The 24547-nt window shown below is 42.4% G+C and overlaps 1 protein-coding gene across 1 annotated transcript; it reads left to right on the top strand.

The window, feature by feature from the left end:
• Positions 1 to 9913: 9913 nt before the first annotated feature.
• Positions 9914 to 10666, top strand: LOC112415190 (39S ribosomal protein L30, mitochondrial-like). Its single transcript, XM_024768048.1, is given in 3 exon segments — positions 9914 to 10395; positions 10535 to 10620; positions 10623 to 10666. Coding segments are annotated over 3 exon segments (612 nt in total).
• Positions 10667 to 24547: the final 13881 nt, after the last annotated feature.

Below are 24547 nucleotides of genomic sequence, written 5' to 3' on the forward strand. Positions count from 1 at the left end.
TCTGAACATCTGTATCTAATCTATAAAATGAGCATAATAATACAGATCCACCATTTGTCATCTGTGATTCCACAATCCAAAGAGCTCTGAAACTGTAAGTTTCTTCACTGTTTGGCACACTGTGACCTGGCAGGAAAAGCTGACATATATTGACATGAGGCTGTTTACAGCTTTTATTTTATGCCTCTTATGACTATTTCTGTGTTTCATCACAGAAATATGAATGGGTTTGATAATTAAACACTGCTGCAGACGCTGCTGGGCTTAGAATAACATATGGCAGGTGTACCATTTAGCTTTCCAACAACTAAAAAGCTGATTTCGGAAACACACCTGGCCTCAAAATTTTAGAGCAGACACTACGGACCTGAAGGGAAGGAAAAAGCGCTTGTAAGACACTGAGCACCATACCTAACACAAAGTAAGTGCTCAACAGACAGGAGTTGTTACTGAAGTTATTGTTCATCCCAGTGCTTCCCTCGGACAGAGGGGTAGGGAATTCAGGAGGCAGGGTCTGTGGGTCCCCTGAAGATACATAGGACAGGATCAAGTTTGTGCCTGTGTTTTTAGCCCTTTGATTTGTCTTCTGTTTTCTCCTGAAAAATAAAAAAATGCATGGAAATGAATGTATACCATGAGGGTGCAGACAGCAAGGTGGAACAAAAGCAAGACTCAGACAGGTGGAAAGGGTTCTCCCCTGTGCCCACAGAAGCAGCTGGCAGGAATGCAGCTTCATAGGCCCCCAAGGACAGTTGCTTTCCTTGAGGCCTCTTTGAATATACTGTTGAAGAGTGTCACTTGAGCAAAAGACTCCAGTCCTTACCCTGCCATTCTCCTGCTGGGGGCACTCGGGATGCCTTCATCTTCACAGATCTCAGCTTTCTTATGTGACAACCAGACAATAATGCAATCCCGGCTCCAACTGCCATATTGCAGGGGCCACATTAAAAGTGGTCCCAGTGTTCATTGCAGCACTATTTACAATAGCCAGGACATGGAAGCAACCTAAATGCCCATCAACAGAGGAATGGATAAAGAAGATGTGGTACATATATACAATGGAATATTACTCAGCCATGAAAAGGAATGAAATTGGGTCATTTGTAGAGATGTAGATGGACCTAGAGACTGTCATACAGAATGAAGTAAGTCAGAAAGAGAAAAATATTGTATACTAACGTGTATATGTGGAATGTAAAAAAATGGTATAGAGCAGGGGTCCCCAACCCCTGGGCCGCACAACAGGAGGTGGGTGGTGGACAAGCAAGCAAAGCTTCACCTGGCACTCCCCATGGCTCGCGTTACTGCCTGAACCATCCCCCCATCACTCGCATTACCATCTGCACCATCTCCCCCCCACCCCTCCATCCATGGAAAAATTGTCTTCCATGAAACTGGTCCCTGGTGCCAAAAAGTGTGGGGGCTGCTGGTGTAGATGATCTTATTTGCAAAGCAGAAATAGAGACACAGATGTAGAGAACAAACGTATGGCTACCAAGGGGGAAGGGAGGGGTGGGATGAATTGGGAGATGGGGATTGATATATATATACACTTTTGATACTATGTATAAAATAGATAACTAATGAGAACCTACTGTATATCACAGGAAACTCTACTTAATGCTCTGCAGTGACCTAAATGGGAAGGAAATCCAAAAAAGGGGGGTACTGGTATACGTATAGCTGATTCACTTTGCTGTACAGTAGAAACTAACACAACATTGTAAAGCAACCATACTCCAATGGAAAAACAAAAAGCGGTCACAGTTGTGAATGCATTTTGAAAGGGAAAATCCATGTTCGCAGGTTGAGTATAATTATTCATTTGACTACAAGCAGGAGATGGTGAGAGGACAGACATCACACAGGGAACTCTGGTTAGCACATTCTTTAATCGCACTTCGGCTATCGACTCTAATGGCATTGTTATTTGCACTTGGCTCCCTCACCTTTGTCACAGCCATTTGTGCTTGTCAATTGAGGCCAGCGTGATTGAGTTTTCACAAGATTAACTGCCCCACCATTGCTTATAGACAACCGAAATCAAGGCTTATAGACAACCAAAATCAAGGCTTTGGGATACTGTTGTTTGGACTAACACATGACAATTATTTGAAAGAACACAAGTATAAACAGGACACAGGTTTGAGATTTGTCCTTCCCACTTCTGTCTTTAGCTGATTGCAGACTTTTTGGCTAATGACTTCCTCACCATCCTCACATTCCATGTTAAGAGCACTGGCTTTGGGGTCAGACAGACCAGAGTGAGACCCAGTCCACTGCCTTGCTGTGTGTGGTCTGGCAACTCGCTGAACTCTCTGAGCCTCAGTGTCCCCGTGTTCAGTATTCCTAGCTCTAGGAATAATTAGAGCTAGCTGGCATGTGTTTTTGTAAGGTTTAGGTATATAGATAGGATGTTAAATTTAAATTCCTCCTGTTGTCTCTAAAATTCAGTTATATCTCCCACACAGAATACAATAAACGGTAAGTACTCCCATATGCTAAACAGGGGTGCTAGTTCCCTGGGGCAGATTTAATTTAAAAAATAGGAGAGCAGAACCATTTCAGCAAAATAACCCCATGAACCAGCAATGGTAAAGAAGACTGGAGGTTCAAAGGGTGTTGGAAGAGTCTAGAAAGGGATTTTGTTGGCTGTCCCCTCCCCAGCTCAGGAGTGTCCCTTCAAAGCCCGAATGTGTTGGAGGTGGGAGTGCAGCCAAGAGAAACATTCACAGAGATTGGGGATGCCTAGAAGAAGCTGAGGCAGGCACTTACACCTGGCTGTATCTTCACAAAGGTGCAGGATCACAGGATCCACTGCTGTTTTGGGGCTAGGGCCAAGAACAGTGGGAAGACTCCTGGGATAGCATGGCATGCTTTTGGTGACATTCGTGACCACAGAGGCTGGTCTACAAAAGACAGGAGGTTGGGTGGTGATACACACCACACTGGGGCCAGGAGATAGGACTTGGTAGACAACAGCCTACCCATTGCTAAGGCAAGAATGCATGAGTTTCCCATGGGCCAAGGAGATGCTGCAGAAGCCAGCAGAGCCTGAGCCCTCATGATGGGCCCCCAGCAATAAGATGCTCTAGCACAGACAACCAGGACAGGAGCTAAGAATGTCACAAGAGGTCAGCCTGAGTGTACAACCAGAGCCTCTGAGAATCTCCAAGTGTGCCCATGAGGCCACCAAGCAGGCACCTGCCAAAGAGAGTACTGATGACTGATTCCAGCAGCCCTGTAAGAGGGTCCCTTTTCCCTTAATCCCCTCCTCTACCCTGACTCTGAAAAAGCCAGCCAGTCACAGGGACAGGTAAGAAAGTTAAGTGATAAAAGAGATTACAGTCCCCCACAATCCCCACTGCAGGTCCCTGTAATTAGAGTTGGAGAGGTTGGGGTGGGGGAGGCGGAGTCTGAATGAGAAGGGATACTGAAGTTCTGATCTCACCTCAAGGGGACCATTTAATACCTGAATTGAGTGTGAACAAACAAAACAGAACTTGTTTTCATAACTTAAACTGATGAGAAAGCAGCAGATGGAACTGTCCAAGATGTCATCAAGGGGCTGGGTGGGAGTCTGCGGAGCATTGGGGGTGCAGCATTTGGAAGGCAAAAGACATCCACTGCTTGGTTGTACCTCCCTTGAGTTCAGCCCACTCAATAAATTGGGTACGTATGTCAAGTGCTTAACTGAGGCGCTGCAGCCTGGCTCAGCTGTTAGATGACAGTGATTACTACTATTATCTTTACCTTAACATTCATTGCAAACTGATTTAGACCTTTTAGTCAATGTACAGAAACCCAGTACGCCTAGTAAGTGAGAGGAAGGAGAGATTTCTTATTCTGCTTTTAAAAATTTAGGAAGCTCCTGTCTTCACCGGCAAATTCAGAACTACCTGCAGAATCAGGTTGCCGTGCAGTCTGTCGATATATTGTAATTGAGAGCTGCGAAGGCCCTTCTCACACCTCAGAACATCATGGCGATGTTGTATCTGTCCCCAGCTTCAGCCACAGAGTTGGAGCGAGAGGTTACTGATGTGACTGGTTATCTTCCCAACTCCTGGTTAAGGTGTAATGAAAGTCGAACACTGTGGGCTTCCCATCAGAACAGAGTCCCCAGCATGAGCCTTCCTCTTATTGTCCCTCATCAAAACCTTGCTGTCCTAGTGCTCATTTCCTTCTGGCCCTGCTCTCTGCTTTCCTAGCATGTCCGATAAACCAAGCAGTTTGTTGACAGAGCTTCAAGAGGCCAAGGGCCTAAATGTGAATCCTTGTTCTGCCATTTACTATCTGGGATCCCTGGGCAATTTTCTTCCTTTCACCTGGCTTCTGCATTTCCATCTGTAAAACGGGAATTGTAGTGCCTGCCCTGTTTATCTCACAGGGCTACTCTGGGGTTCAGTTGCAATTGTGGATGTGAGAGGGCTTGGAAAACTTGAAAGCACCATATAAATGACATTGAGATGCTCGGAAGTTTAATGTCCTCATTAAGTCCAGATAACACTCTGCATGTGAATAGGCTGGACCCCAGTGGACTTCAGAGGTGGGAAGTCTAGCCATGTGTTAGGGTCAGTATGAAAAGCGTATTTGACAAACCTCAATCTGTCCCATGCACTAATTTAAGATCCAGTGGTGTTTCTGATACTAAAATCCCCCTAGACTCAGTGTTTATCTGGCCCACTCCAGGATCTGCCCAAAATTTGCTGTTAAAAAAGAAAATAAAATTACTATCAAAATATGAGGCTTCTTTGGAACATTTTCCTTTTTTCATGTACACGTTGCCTGGACTGGGCACTCAGTGCCTCTACAACAGTCAACACTGTGGCTCAGCCTAGCCCTCCTCCTACATAAGGGATTGCAATTTATTTGACGCCCCAGTGCAGGTCCCCTCGCTTACAGATCTGGTCAGACTCACCTGTGCAGCACACTGGCCCAGAATTTTCTGAGAAGAAGCCTTTGTCCTCAGTGCTGACAAGCAACATGAACTCTCTCAAACCAAAAAAACATTGCCATAGGCCCCCAAGACGTAAGGTCCAAGTCCAGAGTGGCTCCAGTCTGAATCGAGCAATTAAATCTGCGTCTGCCCCTACCCAAAACCTCAAAAATGTTAACATCTTGCACGTGTCAAGAGGGTTATTTATAAAACTATTTGCTTGTCAACCCCAGGAGGACATTCTGTACTTTTTTGCTGGAATACTGTATATTTATGACCCGTGGCTTGAAAACTAACTTTGGCAGGAATACTTATCTGCGAAAAATTCTATGAGCCCCCCGTGCAGCACAGCCTGCATTCAGTCGCCGTCGTGCAGTGGCTGGGCAGGGTTCTGGTGGAGAGCTAGTCCATGGCTTGCTGCAGCAGAAAATGAGTTCCAGATGTGTGCTTCTTCAGGGGAAGGATTTCAGTTTCAGATATTTTAGATCAGAGGCTTGTTTTCTTTCTATCTCTTGCGTTTTTTACTCTAGTGAATAATTAGTCTTGAACATTAAGAACATGCAGTCTGTTTGTTGCCTCCCGCACTTGATGCTTTAGCACTCTCCCCCGACCCTGCAAAAGTCTCCCAGTTTGGAGAGCTAGCCTTCTGATCTCCCAGTTTAGATCTGGTTATCTGTTCCTAGTGTGTGACACACAGAGAGCCATTTGGTTGGAGAAGAGAGGGCTTGGCATGATGTGGGGTAGACTCTAATCCGGGACAGTAAATTACCTGCGAGAGACTTTTGACACCATTCTTTCCCAAGGACTGCCTCTGTGGAGCTAGCCCTCCTCCACCGTGTCCCCGTGGTCAGCTTCATCAGCCATAGGGTCTTCTGCTGACAGGGATGCTGAGCCCATCCAACATCACAGCAGATTTCTTGCTCTCTCTTGAGCAGTGAACTTATAGTTCATTTTTCTGCTCTCTTCAAGATTGAAGGACCCAAAGTGGGAGTGGTCTGTAAGTGTGTGTGTGTGTTGTGCAGTGACAGATAAAAGAACTTGTATCTGAGGACCTAGAGAGACCCGAAGGAACAGAAAAATCTGTGCACACAGAGGGTGACACGTGCAGTTGATCCTCATGCAGTCTCTGCAATGTTTTCCGTAGCTGTAATGCCCATATTTTTATTCTTAAAAGCCTTTGAGCCTTGATTAAGGGCTTATTCCTAAAAGTCTTGAGCTGTAATGTTATACACACCTGGTAGGTATACTTGGAGATACAGTGAAATCCCTTTAGCTAATTTCCTTACCACACTGCATAATAGTAATAGTAAGTTATTATCATATTACCATTTATCAAGTGTTTGGCATTTAGCACACTCTTTCCAATTCTTAGAAATGGCAAAGATTTTATCACCCTTATTTTACAGGTAAAAAAAGCTGAGCCACGGAGAGGTTAAGTAGTTTTCCAAAAGACACATGACTGATTATAAGTGGAACTGGTGTTTGAACCCAGAATGTGTTGGCTCTGTGATGGGAGAGAAGAGAAAAGAGATAAGAAGTTGGAGGAAGAGGGGAGGAGGGGGAGTTGAAGCATAAAACAAAACCATCAACCCTTGGGAGTTGGGTGTTGTTGACCCCAGCTGTCCTTCCAGCCTCAGTTGACCTCCGTGAATGAGGCACACTGTCCTTGTGTGGAGGGCCCCAGTGTATGCATCCAGGGGGGCTCAGGGATGGGAGGTCTCCGTGGGAGAGGACTTGGGTCATCCTTGGGCCTTTTGGCAATGGAGACATCTGCAGATCCAGCAGGGGGTTATTCAGGGCCAACTCAGGAATTTAAAATCCCTGCAAGCTTCTGGGGCTGGTCACTGGGATTCACACTCCCCCAAGCATCTCTCAGGGCACAAAATCAAGCTGTCTCTCTACTCATTCCTCCCTTGCCCTGGGCTTAGCCCAACCCACCCACAGTTGGCACCTTGCCAAAAGGGAGCAATGCCTTCTGGGGGAGCCAGGTCCTCAGGCCACAGTCCAGGCTCGGGAGGCGGTGGGAGGCCCCCCAGGGGTGTGAGGGCAGCCCAGGCTGTAAGTCCCAGGCCTGGGAATGGGCACAGAGCCAGCGAGCTCACTTAAAGAGCAGTGGACAGGGAGAGCCAACTGCTTGAGGAAAGACCTCAGGCAGCCTCCAGACCTTGGCAGGGAGGAGGCTGTGCCTAGAGGCTTCATCCAAACACAGTTCGTTTCATGGAGTTACCAAATTTCCGAGTCTCCACATCCTTATGAGACCATGTGATTGTGTCACAAAAGCCCCATCCAGAAAGCTAAGCCCCAGGCCAGATCTACTCCTCATTCTGCTGGTGTGTGAATTTAAACATATCTCTTGACACCTGAAAAATGGAAAGAACACTTTATAATCTAATAAAGATCAGAATATAGAAGTCACGTAAGATAGAAGTCACGTATTTGAGCTGTTAATTCAGACAGTCTCATTCACTTCTTGGGTATGTGACTTTGGATGAGTTACTTAATCTTAGTTTCCTAGTCTGCAAAATGGAAATAATGAAATGCATACTCTATAGAAGAGTTGTGAGGATAAATGAGAACATGAATATAAACAGATTTGGCCCCTGGCACTTCAGTGCTCAGTAACTGTGAGCTTTTAAAAAAAAAAGTACTATTAATTTAACTTCCTGGAAACAAAATAAAACCACAGGAATGGTAATGTTCTTGGGACACTGTATATTACTGTGAGGAATTATGAGTGCCTATATACAAGGAGGTAAATGAAATTCAGAAATGTTACCAGATTTGGCCAAGCTGCATAGCCAGGCATCACTGGTTTGGGAAATGAACTCGCATCAGAGATTATAAGAAAATGGCTCCCCAGCTGACCTTACTAAAGGAAAGTTTATTTGCTGGGGAGGGAGGAGGGCAGGTGGAAGAGGTCAGGAAAGGGAGGGATGCTCTCGATGGGGCCATTCCATGACTGTGTAGGTGTAGTTAGAGCTTACAGGAGGGTGAGGCCTCCAGAATGTACCTTTGCCAGGCACCCAATAGCCCACCCTTGCACAAGGCCACCGCCTAAGGGAAGAAGGACTGCTACAAATTGGGAGGAATTAGTTTTCCAGATTTGGACTGTATCCCAGCCAGTGGAGGCTAGTGGGAAAAGCAAGTGCACTGAAGGCAGAGAATCCTAAATTCAAATCCTCTCTTAGCCACTTCCTCACTGACCTTGGACAGCTTAACCTCTTCGAACCTCTGTTTCCCCAGGCTTTAAAGTTGTAGATAATAAATGCCTGTGTCTCTGGTTTTTTGTAAGGATTAAAAGAAGTAAGTAGTAGGTGCCTTCCTTCTCCTCCCGATTCACCTCAGTGACATAGGCTAGTGGACAGATCTTGGCAAATAAGAGAGCTCTCCCCCATTGTTAATGGCCTGATGGCTGAGTACTAGATACTGGGAGACACGGGGTAAACTTCAGTCCCCGTGAAGATGGCAGAGTGAACAGAGGCAGGAAGCCCTGCCCCCTCAACATTAGAAATACCAAGCTAAATATTATTTTTAATTTTTCACAAAATGTATTGGCTGAAAATCAGGAAAGAAAATCTCCAGTTGCCAGGAATGAAGAGAGAAGACGAAATTCTTTAGATGTAGCATGTCTCACAAGGGGAGGGGAATTGCAGGCTTGGGTCTGCCTGAGGAACTGTGGAAGCCGTGGCTGCCCAGAACAACGATGTCAGGACTGTATAAAATCCTCAGTCAACAGAGGGTCATTTTGTCTGGCATGCTACTCTGACAGAAGCAGGAAAGTAGACTGTAGAGGATTAATCCTGAAATAGCCAGAAAATTCCTTTACCCAGAATTCCACATTCTGCTGTTTTCATTTAGTCGAGGTTTTGCCATGTATATCAGGAAATGATTGTGCTGACTTTTCCTTTTATCCATAGTCACACAGCGTGTTTCGCCATTTTTCTTTTCTGTATTTCTCAGCTCCTTTGGAAGGGAATAAGAGACCCGCCCCAGGCAAGAATGCAATAATCTGACTATGGTTTTAAGGGACCATGAGGTTCTTTCCAGTGCACCATTAAAAACTATTTACAGGAGGAAGAACGGAGACTAGGACGTTTGGGATGGAGGGCATAAGTGAGAGTCAGAGAGGGAAACTGGAAGGGGGTAGATGGCAGTTTGGTGTGGAGGGAAGGTTGTTCAAAAGAGGGAAAGGCCTGGGGTTCAGGTGAGCAGAGGACTAGAAAGGGCTCCATTTGAGCCACGTGGATTTGCCAGTCCTCACAGGATCTGAGGACAGAATGATGTGATCTGAGCCCTGAAGGGAAGAGAATTAGAGTTAGCAAAAAGCTCTGTAGCTGCCCAGGAAATGGATGATTATTAGGGCCATGTGGGTTTAAGATGCTAAAGAAAGACTCACTCAGAATATATTCCTACAGAGGAGAAGACGGCAAATGCTTTCTTATAAAAGAACATTGCTTTTAGATTCATAAAAATGCCCCCAATTTAAATCTCCAGCTGGTAAAAAGTTTCTGAGTCATTGATGTTGAGAGTAGAATAATGAAAGTAAAATAAAATACAGCTGTACCATTTACTAGTGGCATGGCACAAGGATGTCACTTCTTTTTTTCTGAACCCAAGTTTCTTCACCTATAAACTGGGAATGATAATAGTACCTACTTCATTAGGAACATTGTGAGAATTAAATGAAAGAATGCATTTAAGTGTGTATTAAGTACAGTGATGGTTCATCACAAGCCCTGTGAATGGCTGTGGTTTGGGCAGGGCTGTTTTCCCAAGATGCCCATCAGCAGTCCTGGGACCTTAGATGACTTTACTTTGCAAGTCTGGGTTTGTAGGTATAGTGGTCAAGTGTGTAAGAGCTATAGTTTAGACAATTTGAGATTGGATCCCAAGTCTGCCGTTTTCCAAAGGAGTGAGTTGGGATTATGTATCCTCAGTGAGCCTCATTTTTTTTTTTATATATACAAAATGGGGGTGATGACAGTACCTACTTTAGCAAACTCTCAAAAGGTGGTTACTATTGTTAGTATTACAAAGGCAAGGTCCTTCTTTTGCTTGGCTTTCCCTCAGTGGCCTATAAAGAGAATAATCACCATATTCACTGCAGGGATTTTGCACTCTGTGGGTCAGCGGCCAGCAGGCAGACTGCAAACAGTGACAAAAGGTATAGAGCCTCTCATCTGTACAGATTTGATTCATCACAAATTTGCCAGGTCAAGAATTCCAGATAAAGTTTTTCAGCCTTCACCTGCAGACCATGAAAAATATGGTGGGGATCCAAAGCACCTTCATAAACTGCATATTGTTACCAGAATAAGAACTAGGAAAAGACATCCATTTGGGAAAAAGGTTACGATAAAGATGCTTGGATTAGAAAAAGCACCTATTCCTCAGGTTCACAAGAATATCCCTTCAGTGAAGGCAAAAAAGAAAGTGGTTAAACATTTGATAAGAATCAAGTCCCTGTTGAGGTGATGGATTCATGGGTGTATACGTATGTCAAACTTAGCACCATATGCTTTTCAAGTGTGTGCATTTTGTTGTATGTCTATTATACCTCAATAAAGCTGTTAGAAACAAACAGACAAACAAAAAAAGAATCAAGTCCCTGAAGTTGCCACAAGGACTTGCAGCAAAGGAGGATGTGCGTAATGCCTGCCTCGTGAACACTGGAGAATTAGTAGTGCATGGCATCTAAACCCTGTGGACCAGGGAGCAATTAAGTCCTAATGCCAGAGCATTTCAGATTAAAAAATGCAAATCATCTTTATTTAAAGATGGTGAGAAAGTGTTTCTATTAAAATATATTTTAAATACAAAAAAAAAAAAAAAAAAAAGGCAAGTTCCCGATTGGTTTACCTTCCCTTTGCAGATCTGAGCTCTTGATGTACTCTAGGTCAGACCCAAGTGGTTGTCCTTTTCTTACTGTCATTTGTACCTTTCCTCCATACATTATGAAAGAAAGCACCATGAGGATCATATACCCATCAAAGCCATATCCTATACTAGGGACCCCATCTGAGCAAATTTCAGGTTCTAATATTCAAATGACACTGCCACAGCTGCTGCCTCTGAATCACCACACAATTCCTCATCATTACAGGGACAGCCCAAATATTAGCAGAAGAAATCAGAATTAATATTATTAGAACCAACAAGAAGAAGGAAGCCTGAAATTACCTAAGGGTAAAAATCAGCCTGCAGTAAACAATCCTAGCTAACTGTTCAGAAAGAGAAACTTCCATCTCCATGCCCACTTCTCCTATCCCTTTCGAAATCTGTTTCAGAATGACAGAGACAAAAATGTAGATTAGAAGTCAAATAAGTGGCAAGTGAGTCAAAATATTTAAAGGGAAGGAATCTCTGATTCATGTGCCTTTGATTGCAGCTTGTAATTTCTCCTTTCATGTTTAATGGGCTTCCCTGGGCAAGGCTGGGAAACTATGCAACAGCCGCATTCCGGGTCCCCCTGGTGTCACGTGCCTGTAGCTGTACCAGGGTCCAGCCTCATCCATGGGGCATCAGAGGCAGAGGAAGAAGCATGAGAATGTTGGCGGGAATGTATGGAATGTTGAACTATTAAAGCCTGGGAACAGGGAAGTTCAGAACCCAGACGGTAAGGGAGGACAGACCTAGTGTCAGCTTAGACAAGTGATGGAGCTCTCTAAGGCCAAGGCTCCCCACCTATGAAATCTCATGGGGCTCTTGATAGCATTAAATTAGAGCATGGATATAAACCGTCTATCACAGGGCCTGCCACACAGCAAGTGCTCTGTGACTTACTCATTCAGCATGCGTTCAGCCAACAAATAAATAGTGCCTGATAATTTGAATAGAAATCTCAGGCCCAGAGGGCCCAAGGTTACTCACACAGTCATTAGAACTCAGGCGTCCAACTCCCAGGCCAGTGCTCTTTCCCTGACCAGAGCAGTCGAGTCTCAGTCATTCCTCCAACTCTTGGCTGGCCTAGTCCCAGGGAATCAAGCCTGCCCTGTTTTGGAGGTATTCACCAACAGAGCATGATTTAGGGGACACTTTGAGACCCCCAAGTGCCCCAGGAGGCCTCCCTAATGGATTTTCCTCCCTTCTGATCTGAAGTTCCCCATTCTATCTGGGTTAGGCAACGGAGCAGAAAGGGACTAACAATTCCTCAATTCCGTTATGTTTCAAATACTGTTCTTGGCATGTTAAACATATCTTCTTGTTTATTCCTCATAAGAGCTCTGTGAGGTATTTTTGTCCCCGGTCTGCAGGTGAAAAAACTGAGGCCCAGAGATGCTATATGACTATTTGGGTCAAATTGCATCTTCCCCCAAAACATACATGTTGAAGCCCTAACTCCCAGTACCCCAGAATGTGACCTTATTTGGAAAGCATCATTGGGAATGTAAGCAGGTAAGTAAGATGAAGTCATCAGAGTGGGCCCTAATCCAGTATGACTGGTATCCTTATAAAAAGGGGAAGTTTGGACATAGAGTCATGTCCAGAGGGAAAGCACCACGTAAAGATGAAGGCAGAGAGTGGGGTGAAGCATCTACAAGCCAAGGAATGCCAAAGATTGCCAGCAAACCACCAGAAGCTGGGGGAGAGGCATGGAACAGATTCTTTCTCACAACCCTCAGAAAGAACCAACTCTGCCAACACCTTGATCTCAGACTTCTAGCCTCCAGAACTGTGACATAATAAAGTTCTCTTGTTTAAGCCACTGGTTTGTGATACGTTGTTATAGTGGCCGTGGCAAATTAGTGACTGTGGATCCACACATGACCATTTGGCTGTTCAAGTCAGAAATGTGGGCATCATTATTGATTCCTTCCCTTCCCTTCTGCTCCAATCTGGTCCATCACCAAATCCTACTGATGCTTTTCCTCCTTAATATTTCTGATTCATCACCTCTTTCCATCTCCATTGCCATTTGTGTCCTTCAAGCTACCATCATCTTTCAGCTGGATCATCATAACCACTTTGTATCAGGTTTCCTTAACTCTTGCCCTATCCCAACTCAAATCCATTTTACTCAAAATAGGGCAATCTTCATCAAATAAATCATACCTCATCACTCCTGTACTTAAAAACATTGCAGTGGCTCCCCAGTCCTCCTGGGGTACAACCTGGACTTTTTCCTAGGCCAGCAATCCTAGTCCTTATCCTAGTCCTACCTCATCTCATCCTTGATCTCTGTGTTTCATCCAGATGCATTTACTTTTAGTTATTCTCGTTCATCAGACTTGACCATCTCATGGTCTTTGCATGTGCTGGTCCTTATGCTTGAAATGCTCCCCACCCACCCAGCACCCGCACTTTCCATCCTGCTAACTGCAATATAGCCTTCAGCTTTCAACCTGCGTGACTCCTCAAAGACTTTCCCTGAGCACCATCTCCCTCTAAATTACTTTTACCTTGTTATTTCTCTGACTAGGCATCATGTTCTTTTTCTTCAAAGATCTTACTATAATCTATATCTATGTATTATTTAATGTATAAACTTCCCAAGAAGACTTTATAAGAATAGAGACCTCGCGTTTTGTCCACCATTGTCTCCCTAGTGCCTGATATGCAATACCTGGAATATTGTTGGCACTTAATAAATATTTCTTGAATGAATAAGTGAAAGTCATCATTGGCATTCAAAGTGGGTTCAGTATGACTCTGATGTTCTTCCAAACCAGAGCATGCAGACAATTGCCTCTTGAAGGTTATAGTTAAAATTAAATCATTATATAATTTCTGCTTCCAGTTATGGTGGAGTGCCTTGATTTAGACCAACCCTCCCATTAATCTTAATTAAAATAACTATAAAAGCTAGATTAAGTTCAAAGACAAGAAAAAGTCTGTTTGATGGCATCAGAGAACAACCACGGCAGCCAGGACTTGAGGGCACGAGATTCCAGGGTACAGAGACTCTAAGAGAAGTGAGCCTGATATTCTGCTCTGCTTTTTACCTAAAGGAATTTGTTGCATCCTAAACTGGATGGGAGAGAAAGGTCAAGAAACCAAGCAGAAGGCGGCTGGTCAGAAGCTAAAAAACTAACTCACACAGAGATGGAGAGACAAAGGTGAAGTTCATAGACGTTAGAATGAGGAGCCCTACTAAACACGCCGGGCTTCCAGTTAAGACCAAGAGTAAAGACAGATTGACAAACTGGAAGTAGACTAACCCCTACTAACTCTCAGTTGAGACCCATCTCCATTCCTGATTGGATAGGCAGGATCTGTTCTTCCTCTCACTGCTGGCCAGAAGAAAATAAAAGTTTTCTCTGGAGAAAGATGACATCATCTAAAACCGCCACAATTTCTCATACACCAAGTCCCACATTTTCCTCATTGCAGCCCTAAGAAGTCTGTCATCTTCAAAGAAGACAACATGAATTCCACATAATTCTGAATCCCCTTGGACAAGCCCAGGCAGATGCCAAGGGCAGAGCACAGGGTGAAGAGAAGGATACTGGGTAGCTAGACAAAGCTGACAATTTGAAATTAACAGAGAGCTCAGCTGCCTGGAAATTCACTTTAAAAACAGAAATCTGTCTCCTGTGCAGCCAGCATGTGGACATATGGAGACCCAATGCAAAGAGCACACAAAGCAAATGTCAGCAAAGGAATGATTTCCCTTTCGACCGGCAATGAAATTGGCTTCAATTATTAGAATAATGTGATATTAGGTGGAAAGACCCTTAAAATTTGTCTAAGCCAAACCTTTAAACCTTTCACTTGCATTGACTGAGGCGCTGAGATGGGAAATTATCTTCCTATGTCCGCACAGAAAATCGAGTTGGTTCTTGGACACAGACGGGTGGGCTCCACATCCAGCCAGACTTCCTCCTTGGTTCACTGTCTCAGTGAAGCTCCAAGCTCAGACATCTCTAGCCAGCAGCCCATCAACACTGCAAACAACTTCAACAAGACTATAAATGTCATGTTAGACATCAGATGATAAATGTGACTTCTCCCCAGCAAAGAGAGCCCAAATGGGAAAAGACAATGGGATTCCCATGGAATTAAATTCTTCCTCTCCCCAAGGACACCACAACAATTTCCCATTTATAGTGTTGTCCTAATAAATACACAGGAAGTCATAATTCACTGCTGTTAGTTAAAGTAGTCATGTTGTTCTCACTTTTATAAAGTCACATTGGGCAGGATGTTTCCATCAAGTAAGCAGCTGGGCCTTTAAAAAACACAAAGCTGGCGCTTCCATCTGTGCTGTTACCTTGAAAATAGGGATGGAGCCTCAGAGTTTGGGGAAAGGGCAGCAAACGAGGTGACAGGAGGGCCAGGTTCTTGTCCTTGTTTTCGTTTCTGGTCTGGATGCTTTGGGCAGATCTCCTAAATTCAAAATAATATGAACTCCTTGTTGAGCTCTGTGCTAAGAGCTGATAAGCTGTGTCTCCTGCAACCTTCTAAGGCAGTGGCCAAGGAAATGGAGGCTCAAAGGGCTTTTGACTTGAGTAGGGCCCATTGGAACAGTTATGACAGCTGGGATTCTAACTCAATTACAGGGCATTTGGCTCTAGAACCAGAATCTTTTTTGTTGTGTTATGTTTGTTTGTTTTTACCAATGTCTTGTTGCCTTGGCTTCCTCAACTGCATGCAACCCCAGTGGCACTGAAGCCGCCATCTCTCAGACATCTAAATAACCTCAACTCAGACATCTCACCATCCACTGCCTGTGACAGATCTCAATTTCTCCAAATCCTCAAGGGCATCCTTTATCATGGGCATTTTTGACTTTGGATCTGCAAGTCCTGTCTCTGTCCATCCCCTACCAACATTCTCAGATGAGAAACTCAGGTCCCATGCATCCAAAAAAGAAAAAAAGGAAAGTGCAGCTAGGAATCCATGGGTGTAGTGAGTTTAAAAACAACATGAGAGGTCACGGGAGGAGTCGCCGCTCACAGTTTAACGTTGCCCTCATCCCACTCCATTGGCCAACTGTCTCTTCTCTCTCCTTCCCCCAGGACCCCAAAATGTCTTGGGTGCAGCGGTTCTGGCCCTTTCTTGAAAGCCTGGAGTTTGGCCAACATTCGTTGACTGCAGGGACTCCCTGGCCAAGCAGGTGTAGCCAACCAAGCATTGTCTCAATAATGCCAGGGTTTACTTTAAACGGGAGTCTCGAGCATCTGCTGAGAACACAAGTCTTTTTCTATACATTAAATGCAAAATGAAGAGGTTAAGAGACATTGAAGATGCCCAGGCTGAGTTCCCTGAACCCCAGGACCATGAACTCTTTTCAAAAGCCAGATTAATACTACACATTTATCTACAGTGAAGGAACATACATTGTCAGGTGTCTTTGCTTTAAGCTAGAATTATATCAGGTCTGTGTGGTATCTGTGGTTTTGTCACCAAATTCTGATAACAACTGTTTATGTTTCTGGTTAATTAAAAGAGCTAAATCCTTTACTACTTAAAATTTGATCATTCACTCATTCAGTAAACATTTATTGATCAATTAGTCTGTGCCAGGCTCCGGTATTCAGTGGTAAACAAGATGAAGTCACTGCCTTCAAGGTGGTGGCAGACAGTAAGTAAACAAATAAATTTGTATAATAGTGTTAGATAATGACTTGGGCACTTAGAATTCGAAGATATATGCCTTTGTAAGCCTCCCTTTCAAATGCAGCCTGAAGAGTTCTCATCATTTTTACATATCTTCCTGCAATGTTTTTTTTTTAACATCTTTATTGGAGTATAATTGCTTTACAATGGTGTGTTAGTTTCTGCTTTATAACAAAGTGCATCAGCTATACATATATATATCCCCATATCTCCTCCCTCTTGCATCTCCCTCCCTCCCACCCTCCCTATCCCACCCCTCCAGGTGGTCACAAAGCACTGAACTGATCTCCCTGTGCTACCTGCAATGGTTTTAAGGTAGAACACATTCCAACCAAGAGTGCAAGCCTTGGTGAGAATTGGTGTCAATCTTCATTGGATTATGAACATGAAAATGTTTCTTTGGGGGATACATGACTCTATTTTAGCAGATGCTACAGGCTGCACAGTTATAAGCTAGTTCAGTATCTATTTTGCATACAACACAGCTTGGATGTTAATTTAGACCTTGATGCCAAAGCCTCTCTCCACAGAAAAGGAAGAGGACAGAGGAAGACAGCTCAGAAAGAGCAAAGTTCCTCCAGATTCCTTGCTCATGCTTTAATCTCCACAGAGGTGCAATTAACCAGGAGGCCCCTTCCCATTGCTTTCATCACCCTCACTCAGAGAGGAGCTTTCTCTGGGCACAATCAAGTGCTTTCAGAGCTTAAAAGTCATGGCTTTTCAGGGAGTGTAGCTTGTCTATTTCCATTTCATTCAGAACATGAAGGAATGGGGGGTGGAGGGAAAGACAAAAGACCAGGAAGAGTCTATATTTCGAGAATGGGTAAGTGACTGTGGAGATGTTTAAATATACAGGACTGTGAACAGCTTTTATGATTTCATAGACCCTTAGAAGGTAGAGTCGGAGAGAATCTTAGAGACCTACGAGTCCAATTCTGTGCTTGACATAAGGGGAGAATGAGTCCTGAAGAGGAAAAGCAGTCTTTCTAAGGCCATCAGGTTGGTTGATAGCCGAGTAAGGACTAGAACCTTGACCCTCTGGTGCTCTTTCTGTCATCAGACTGTTTCCACATTCCGTTCCTTCGTTTATCCTCTTTTATGTTGTTTTTAAAAATCTGTTTCAGCATGTAGAAATCCTCCCTTTTGTACTAACGCAAATATTCTCTAGTTTGCAAAGAACCAGTCTATATTCCACGTGCTTCAAGAAGTTAACCTAGTTATTCTAGGAATAATTTCTGCTTTGTTCTCTGAAATCACATTTGTCATGTGAGTCACGCATTTGTTTGTGTGGTAGCTTGCAAATGACGGTTTACAATTTAAACTGTCTTAAGCAAAAACAAAAAGAGACAATTTGTTTGCTGCAAAACTGAAAAGTCCAGGGGTAAACTTACTTCAAGCATGACTGGATCCTGAGGCTCAATGATACCGTCAGGGCTCAGCTTGATTTTCTGCACTCCCTCTTCCTCTGGGTGAGCTCCTTTCTCAAGATCTCTACCTCACAATGGCATGATAGCTGCCAGCAGCTCCAAGTTGAATCTTGTCCTCTTAATAACACCAGCAGGAAGCAGATTTCCTCTTTCCCAGCAGTTCCACAGGATTCCCATGTAGGAGTATCATTGGGTCTGATTGGGCACATGCTTGTTTGGTCTGCTGTGCTCACCTCCTCCTAGACCCAGGCCATGACTGTCATCACTAGATAACTGTGGCACCAGCATAGGGACACTTGGTTATTATTACATGACTTGTGCACAGTGCAGCATACTGGTGTTCATGGAGAACGAAGAAATTGACAAGAGCTGCTAAAGTCAGTTTTTGCAACCACGAAGCTACAGTTTTACAGTATGATGCCTCACTGGGAATTTCCTGAGACTGTCAGGACCTTGTGCCTGATGGGCCCAGTTCCATCATCACCAACCCAAGAGCATCTTCCATGGGAAGCTGAAGCATCTCAAGCAGCTGAAGTCTCTGAACATCCTACAGCCTGTGGTCTCCTGGTATTCTGCTGATAATATATTCTTTGAGCTTATCAGAGTAGTCTGTAACTTCTGTAAGATTCAGTTCAGAGGGTACATTTTTGACAAGCTTCTGATGACCTTCTACTCATCTCTGGGTCAATTGCTGTAGCCACAGGAATGTGATGCTCCAATTAGTCTGGCCTGAGTCACATGATGACCTGAGTAGCTCCACATGGCAGAAATGACTCTAGTGTTAGATTCTTTAATAGTATATATTTTCTGGAGAATGCTGAACAGCTCCTAATAGCATGGAGTGTGGAGTATCAGTTCCAGCAAGGAAAACCAAGATGTGTTACCAGAAAAAGAGGAAAAAGAGGAAATGGAGTTTGGGCAGAGAAGAGAAATGAAGATCCATCGCAGGCTGTGTTCTCCCATCGTTTCATATGTATAAACCTAGCTTTTCCAAATCAATTTTAAGATCCTTGAGGGTAAAAATGAAGCTCAATATTTAATCAGTAATCATTAAGTTGTTATTGAATAGTCAAAAGCAAACATTTATTGGGCACCCAGAGAGAACATGATGCTTAGAGGGATTTTAAGATCAAACGTTGCTTCAGATCTGGGACTCCAGTGTAGTGTGACAAACATATCCTAAATATCTTCTGTATGCCAAGCATGGTGCTAGTGCTGTGGATCCAAAGTTGAATAAAATATAATCCCCACCCTTAAAAAGTCTCATCTATTTGGAGTAAGAACAGTAATACCATAATTTATTGAGTGTCTACAGTGTGCCTATATTCCACATACATTAATCTTAAGTCTTAGCACAACCCCTGCAAGGTATGACATATTATTTCAGTATGATTTTACTGATACCCAGAGAATGACACCTAAAATCTGATAGTCGTTTGGACTAAATAAAGTGTTAAGAATGTCCAAAGTCACACTGCTAATATGTAGTAGAGTGGAAATTTCTGGTTTCGAGGCGGCTTGTAGTTGTTTCTGATCATTTAGATATGTAGATATTAAGATAGTGGAGGGAAGAAAACAGAAAAAGGAAAACCCATTGCAAAAGCACTTTAAGCAGACCTTCTTTTCTGAAGAGTTCTGAAAAGCTCTTAAACCTTATTGCCTGCCGCTGTCTTTAATTTTACTTTTGGACACCTTACATCTTCAACCCTTTCCTATGTGAATTATAAAGCCCTTCAACCATTAGAGGGGCACAGTGCCAGATAAATACAATGTATTATAATTACCTTTTTGGTCATAATTCTTTTTTTTTCTTTAATGGAGCATACTCTTTGTGAACACTATTTCTGGTTGATTAGGCTCTTAGTATTCAATAGGTTTCAATAGGAAATGAGCAGAATTAGTACAGTATCTTGAAAAATGAGCTATTAATGTATTTTTAATAACCAAGATGTTCTGACAAGAAACTTGTCGATTTTTATCACTATAACATTATTGCAAAAATGATGTGCATGTATGCTGCATGGTGTTTTGTTATGTGAAGTGAGATGATGTTTTAGTACATTCAGAGCACTCTTTCAGAAGCCAACTCGATTTAGGGAAGTTGTCACAAAAAGAGGAAAGAGCTTAGAGGTCTGAATTGAACTGTAACATTTTTATAGTATTCTAACCATAAAAAAATATATATTTCCCATAGAGGATTTCACTTTGTCTCCTTTTTCCTTGCTTGTTAGTAGCTATTAACCCATTTTACAGATGGGCAAACTGGAAAGGTTTGTCCTCCTTTTTTTCCCCCCTAAACTAGAAGGATCATTTCTCTCTGACTTTCAGCACAATCATAAACTCAGCTCACTGTTTTGTTTTGTCCTAGTAGGAGAGACTATGTAACCTCTCTGGGTCTTCTTCATCTGTTAAATGGGGATAATGAAGTGCTTGTGTCATAGGATGTTAGAAGAATTAAATGAGATAATTCATGCAAAGCACCACTAGGTCTCCCCCTCCTTTCTTCCCTAGGCCAAGTCAATTAATGTCCCCTGCTGAAGATATTAATCTTTGGGGAAATTTTGCATTTTAGTAGCCTTTAATATCCTACTTGGGTTGTGAGCTCACTGAGGTTAGGGACTGTACCTTAAAGATTTTCCTTTTTATGCCTTTTTATGCCATTTAACACAGTACTGAACACAGAGCAAGTGATCAATAAGTATGGGTCAAAAGATTGCCTCCAAAGTGCCTTTCCACATTTACATGCTATAACTACTTCCAACAGACCCCTCAAGGAGATACAGAGGGTAAAATTATACCTGGGGTTGCCTGCTCTTTTTGTAGAATGAGGGCCTGAGAATCTCGGGGTTCAGTTAAGAGACATGAAATTGACTCATTCAATGATCATTCACTATGTCACCAAAACTTTCAATTTCACACTAGTAGTGAATCTACTTGTAAAGAAGATGTGGTTAGACACCATCTTTCCAGCAAACTATAGCTGCAAATGCTTCCAAGAGGTAATTGTGAATAATAATATTAAGTAAAGTTGACCCAAGAAGAAAAGGATGGAAGAACCCAAAAATCTAGTATATTTGTGTGTAGTGTTTTATTGTAGATGGTGATTTTTTGTATCTAACTGGATTGGGATATTTAAGATAGGGAAGAGTAAGGAAACGAAAGAATATTTGCCAACTGATAGAATATTGATATGATGATGATGACAGTTACTGTTTTGAGAGCAATTACTATATTCAGGTGCTATGCCAATTACATATTTGTGTGGTTTTTTTTGTTTGTTTTTTTTTATTTTTATTTTTAGCTGTCCGTGGGCCTCTCACCGCTGTGGCCTCTCCCGTTGCGGAGCACAGGCTCCGGACGCGCAGGCTCAGCGGCCATGGCTCACAAGCCCAGCCGCTCCGCGGCATGTGGGATCCTCCCACACCGGGGCACGAACTCGTGTCCCCTGCATCGGCAGGCAGACTCTCAACCACTGCGCCACCAGGGAAGCCCATGTGTTTTTTTAATTTTTATTTTATATTGGGGTATAGCTGATTAACAATGTTGTGTTAGTTTCAAGTGTACAGCAAAGTGATTCAGTTATACATATACATGTATCTATTCTTTTTCAAATTCTTTTCCCATTTAGGTTATTACAGAGTATTGAGCAGAACTCCCTGTGCTACACAGTAGATCCTTGTTTTTTATCTGTTTTAAATATAGCAGTGTGTCAGTACACTGAAAGGACTATATACCATGATCAAGTGGGGTTTATCCCAGGAGTGCAGGGATTCTTCAATATACACAAATAAATCAATGTGATATATAATATTAACAAATTGAAGGATAAAAACCATATGATCATCTCAATAGATGCAGAAAAAGCTTTTGAAAATATTCAGTACCCATTTATGATAAAAACCCTCCAGAAAATAGGCATAGAGGGAACTTACCTCAAAATAATAAAGGCCATATATGACAAACCCACAGCCAGCATTGTTCTCAATGGTGAAAAACTGAAACCATTTCCACTAAGATCAGGAACAAGATAAGGTTGCCCACTATCACCACTATTATTCAACATAAATTTGGAAGCTTTAGTCACAGCAATCAGAGAAGAAAAAGAAATAAAAGGAATACACATTGGAAAAGAAAAAGTAAAACTGTCACTGTTTGCAGATGACATAATAGTATACACAGAGAATCCTAAAGATGCTACCAGAAAACTGCTAGAGCTAATCAATGAATTTGGTAACGTAGCAGGATACAAAATTAATACACAGAAATCTCTTGCATTCCTATACACTAATGATGAAAAATCTGAAAGAGAAATTAAGGAAACACTCCCATTTACCACTGCAATAAAAAGAATAAAATACCTAGGAAAGGAGACAAAAGACCTGTATGCAGAAAACTATAAGACACTGATGAAATTTCGAAATTAAAGATGACACCAACAGATGGAGAGATATACCATGTTCTTGGATTGGAAGAATCAACATTGTGAAAATGACTATACTACCCAAAGCAATCTGCAGTTTCAGTGCAATCCTTGTCAAACTACCAATGGCAGTTTTTACAGAACTAGAACAAAAAATTTCACAATTTGTATGGAAACACAAAAGACCCCGAATAGCCAAAGCAATCTTGAGAAAGAAAAATAGATCTGGAGGAATCAGGCTCCCTGACTTATGACTATACTACAAAGCTACAGTAATCAAGACAACATGGTACTGGCACAAAAACAGAAATATAGATCAATGGAACAGGATAGAAAGCCCAGAGATAAACCCACGTACATATGGTCACCTCATCTTTGATAAAGGAGGCAAGAATATACAATGGAGAAAAGACAGGCTTTTCAATAAATGGTGCTGGGAAAAGTGGACAGCTGCATGTAAAAGAATGAAATTAGAACACTCCCTAAGACCATACATGAAAATAAACTCAAAATGGATTAAAGACCTAAATGTAAGACCGGACACTATAAAACTCTTAGAGGAAAACATAGGCAGAACACTCTATGACATAAATCACAGCAAGATCCTTTTTGACCCACCTCCTAGTGAAATAGAAATAAAAACAAAAATAAGCAAATGGGACCGAATGAAACTTCAAAGCTTTTGCACAGCAAAGGAAACCATAAACAAGACGAAAAGACAACCCTCAGAATGGGAGAAAATATTTGCAAATGAAGCAACTGACAAAGGATTAATCTCCAAAATATACAAGCAGCTCATGCAGCTCAATATCAAAAAAACAAACAACCCAATCCAAAAATGAGCAGAAGACCTAAATAGACATTTCTCCAGATAAGATATACAGATTGCCAGTAAACACATGAAAGGATGCTCCACATCACTAATCATTAGAGAAATGCAAATGAAAGCTACAATGAGGTGTCACCTCACACCAGTCAGAATGGCCATCATCAAAAAATCTACAAACAATAAATGCTGGAGAGGGTTTGGAGAAAAGGGAACCCTCTTGCACTGTTTGTGGGAGTGTAAATTGATACAGCCACTATGGAGAACAGTATGGAGACTCCTGAAAAAACTAAAAATAGAACTATCACATGACCCAGCAACCCCAGTACTGGGCATATACCCCAAGAAAACCGTAATTCAAAATGAGTCATGTACCACAATGTTCATTGCAGCTCTATTTACAATAGCCAGGACATGGAAGCAACCTAAGTGTCCATCAACAGATGAATGGATAAAGAAGATGTGGCACATATATACAGTGGAATATTATTCAACCATAAAAGGAAATGAAATTGAGTTATTTGTAGTGAGGTGGATGGACCTAGAGACTGTCATACAGAGTGAAGTAAGTCAGAAAGAGAAAAACAAATACTGTGTGCTAACACATATAAATGGAACCCCCCAAAAAAAGTTCTGAAGAACCTAGGTGCAGGACAGGAATAAAGATGCAGACATAGACAATGGACTTGAGGACACAGGGAGGGGGAAGTGTAAGCTGGGATGAAGTGAGAGAGTGGCATGGACATATATACACTACCAAATGTAAAATAGATAGCTAGTGGGAAGCAGCCGCATAGCCCAGGGAGATCAGCTCAGTGCTTTGTGTCCACCTAGAGGTGTGGGATAGGGAGGGTGGGAGGGAGACGCAAGAGAGAGGAGACATGGGGATATATGTATACGTATAGCTGATTCCCTTTGTTACACAGCAGAAACTAACACACCATTGTAAAGCAATTATATTCCAATAAACATTCTACAAAAATTAAATTAAATTAAAAAAATAAAGATCAAGGCTGAACAGGGAAAAATAATCAATCAATCAATATAGCAGTGTGTACATGTCAATCCCAAACTCCCCATCTATCCCTCCCCGCTGCTTCCCCCCGGTAACCTTCTCTAAGTCTGTGAGTCTGTTTCTGTTTTGTAAATAAGTTCATTTGTATTTTTTTTTACATTCCTCATGTAAGCCATATCATATGATATTTGTCTTTCTCTGTCTGACTTACTTCACTTAGTATGATAATCTCCATGTCCATCCATGTTGCTTCAAATGGCATTATTTCATTCTTTTTAATGGCTGAGTAATATTCCATTGTATATATGTACCACATCTTTATTCATTCCTCTGTCGATGGACATTTTAGGTTGCTTCCATGCCT

This window comes from Neophocaena asiaeorientalis, unplaced genomic scaffold, assembly GCF_003031525.2.
Source record: "Neophocaena asiaeorientalis asiaeorientalis breed wild unplaced genomic scaffold, Neophocaena_asiaeorientalis_V1.1 scaffold1091, whole genome shotgun sequence".
Lineage (NCBI taxonomy): Eukaryota > Metazoa > Chordata > Mammalia > Artiodactyla > Phocoenidae > Neophocaena > Neophocaena asiaeorientalis.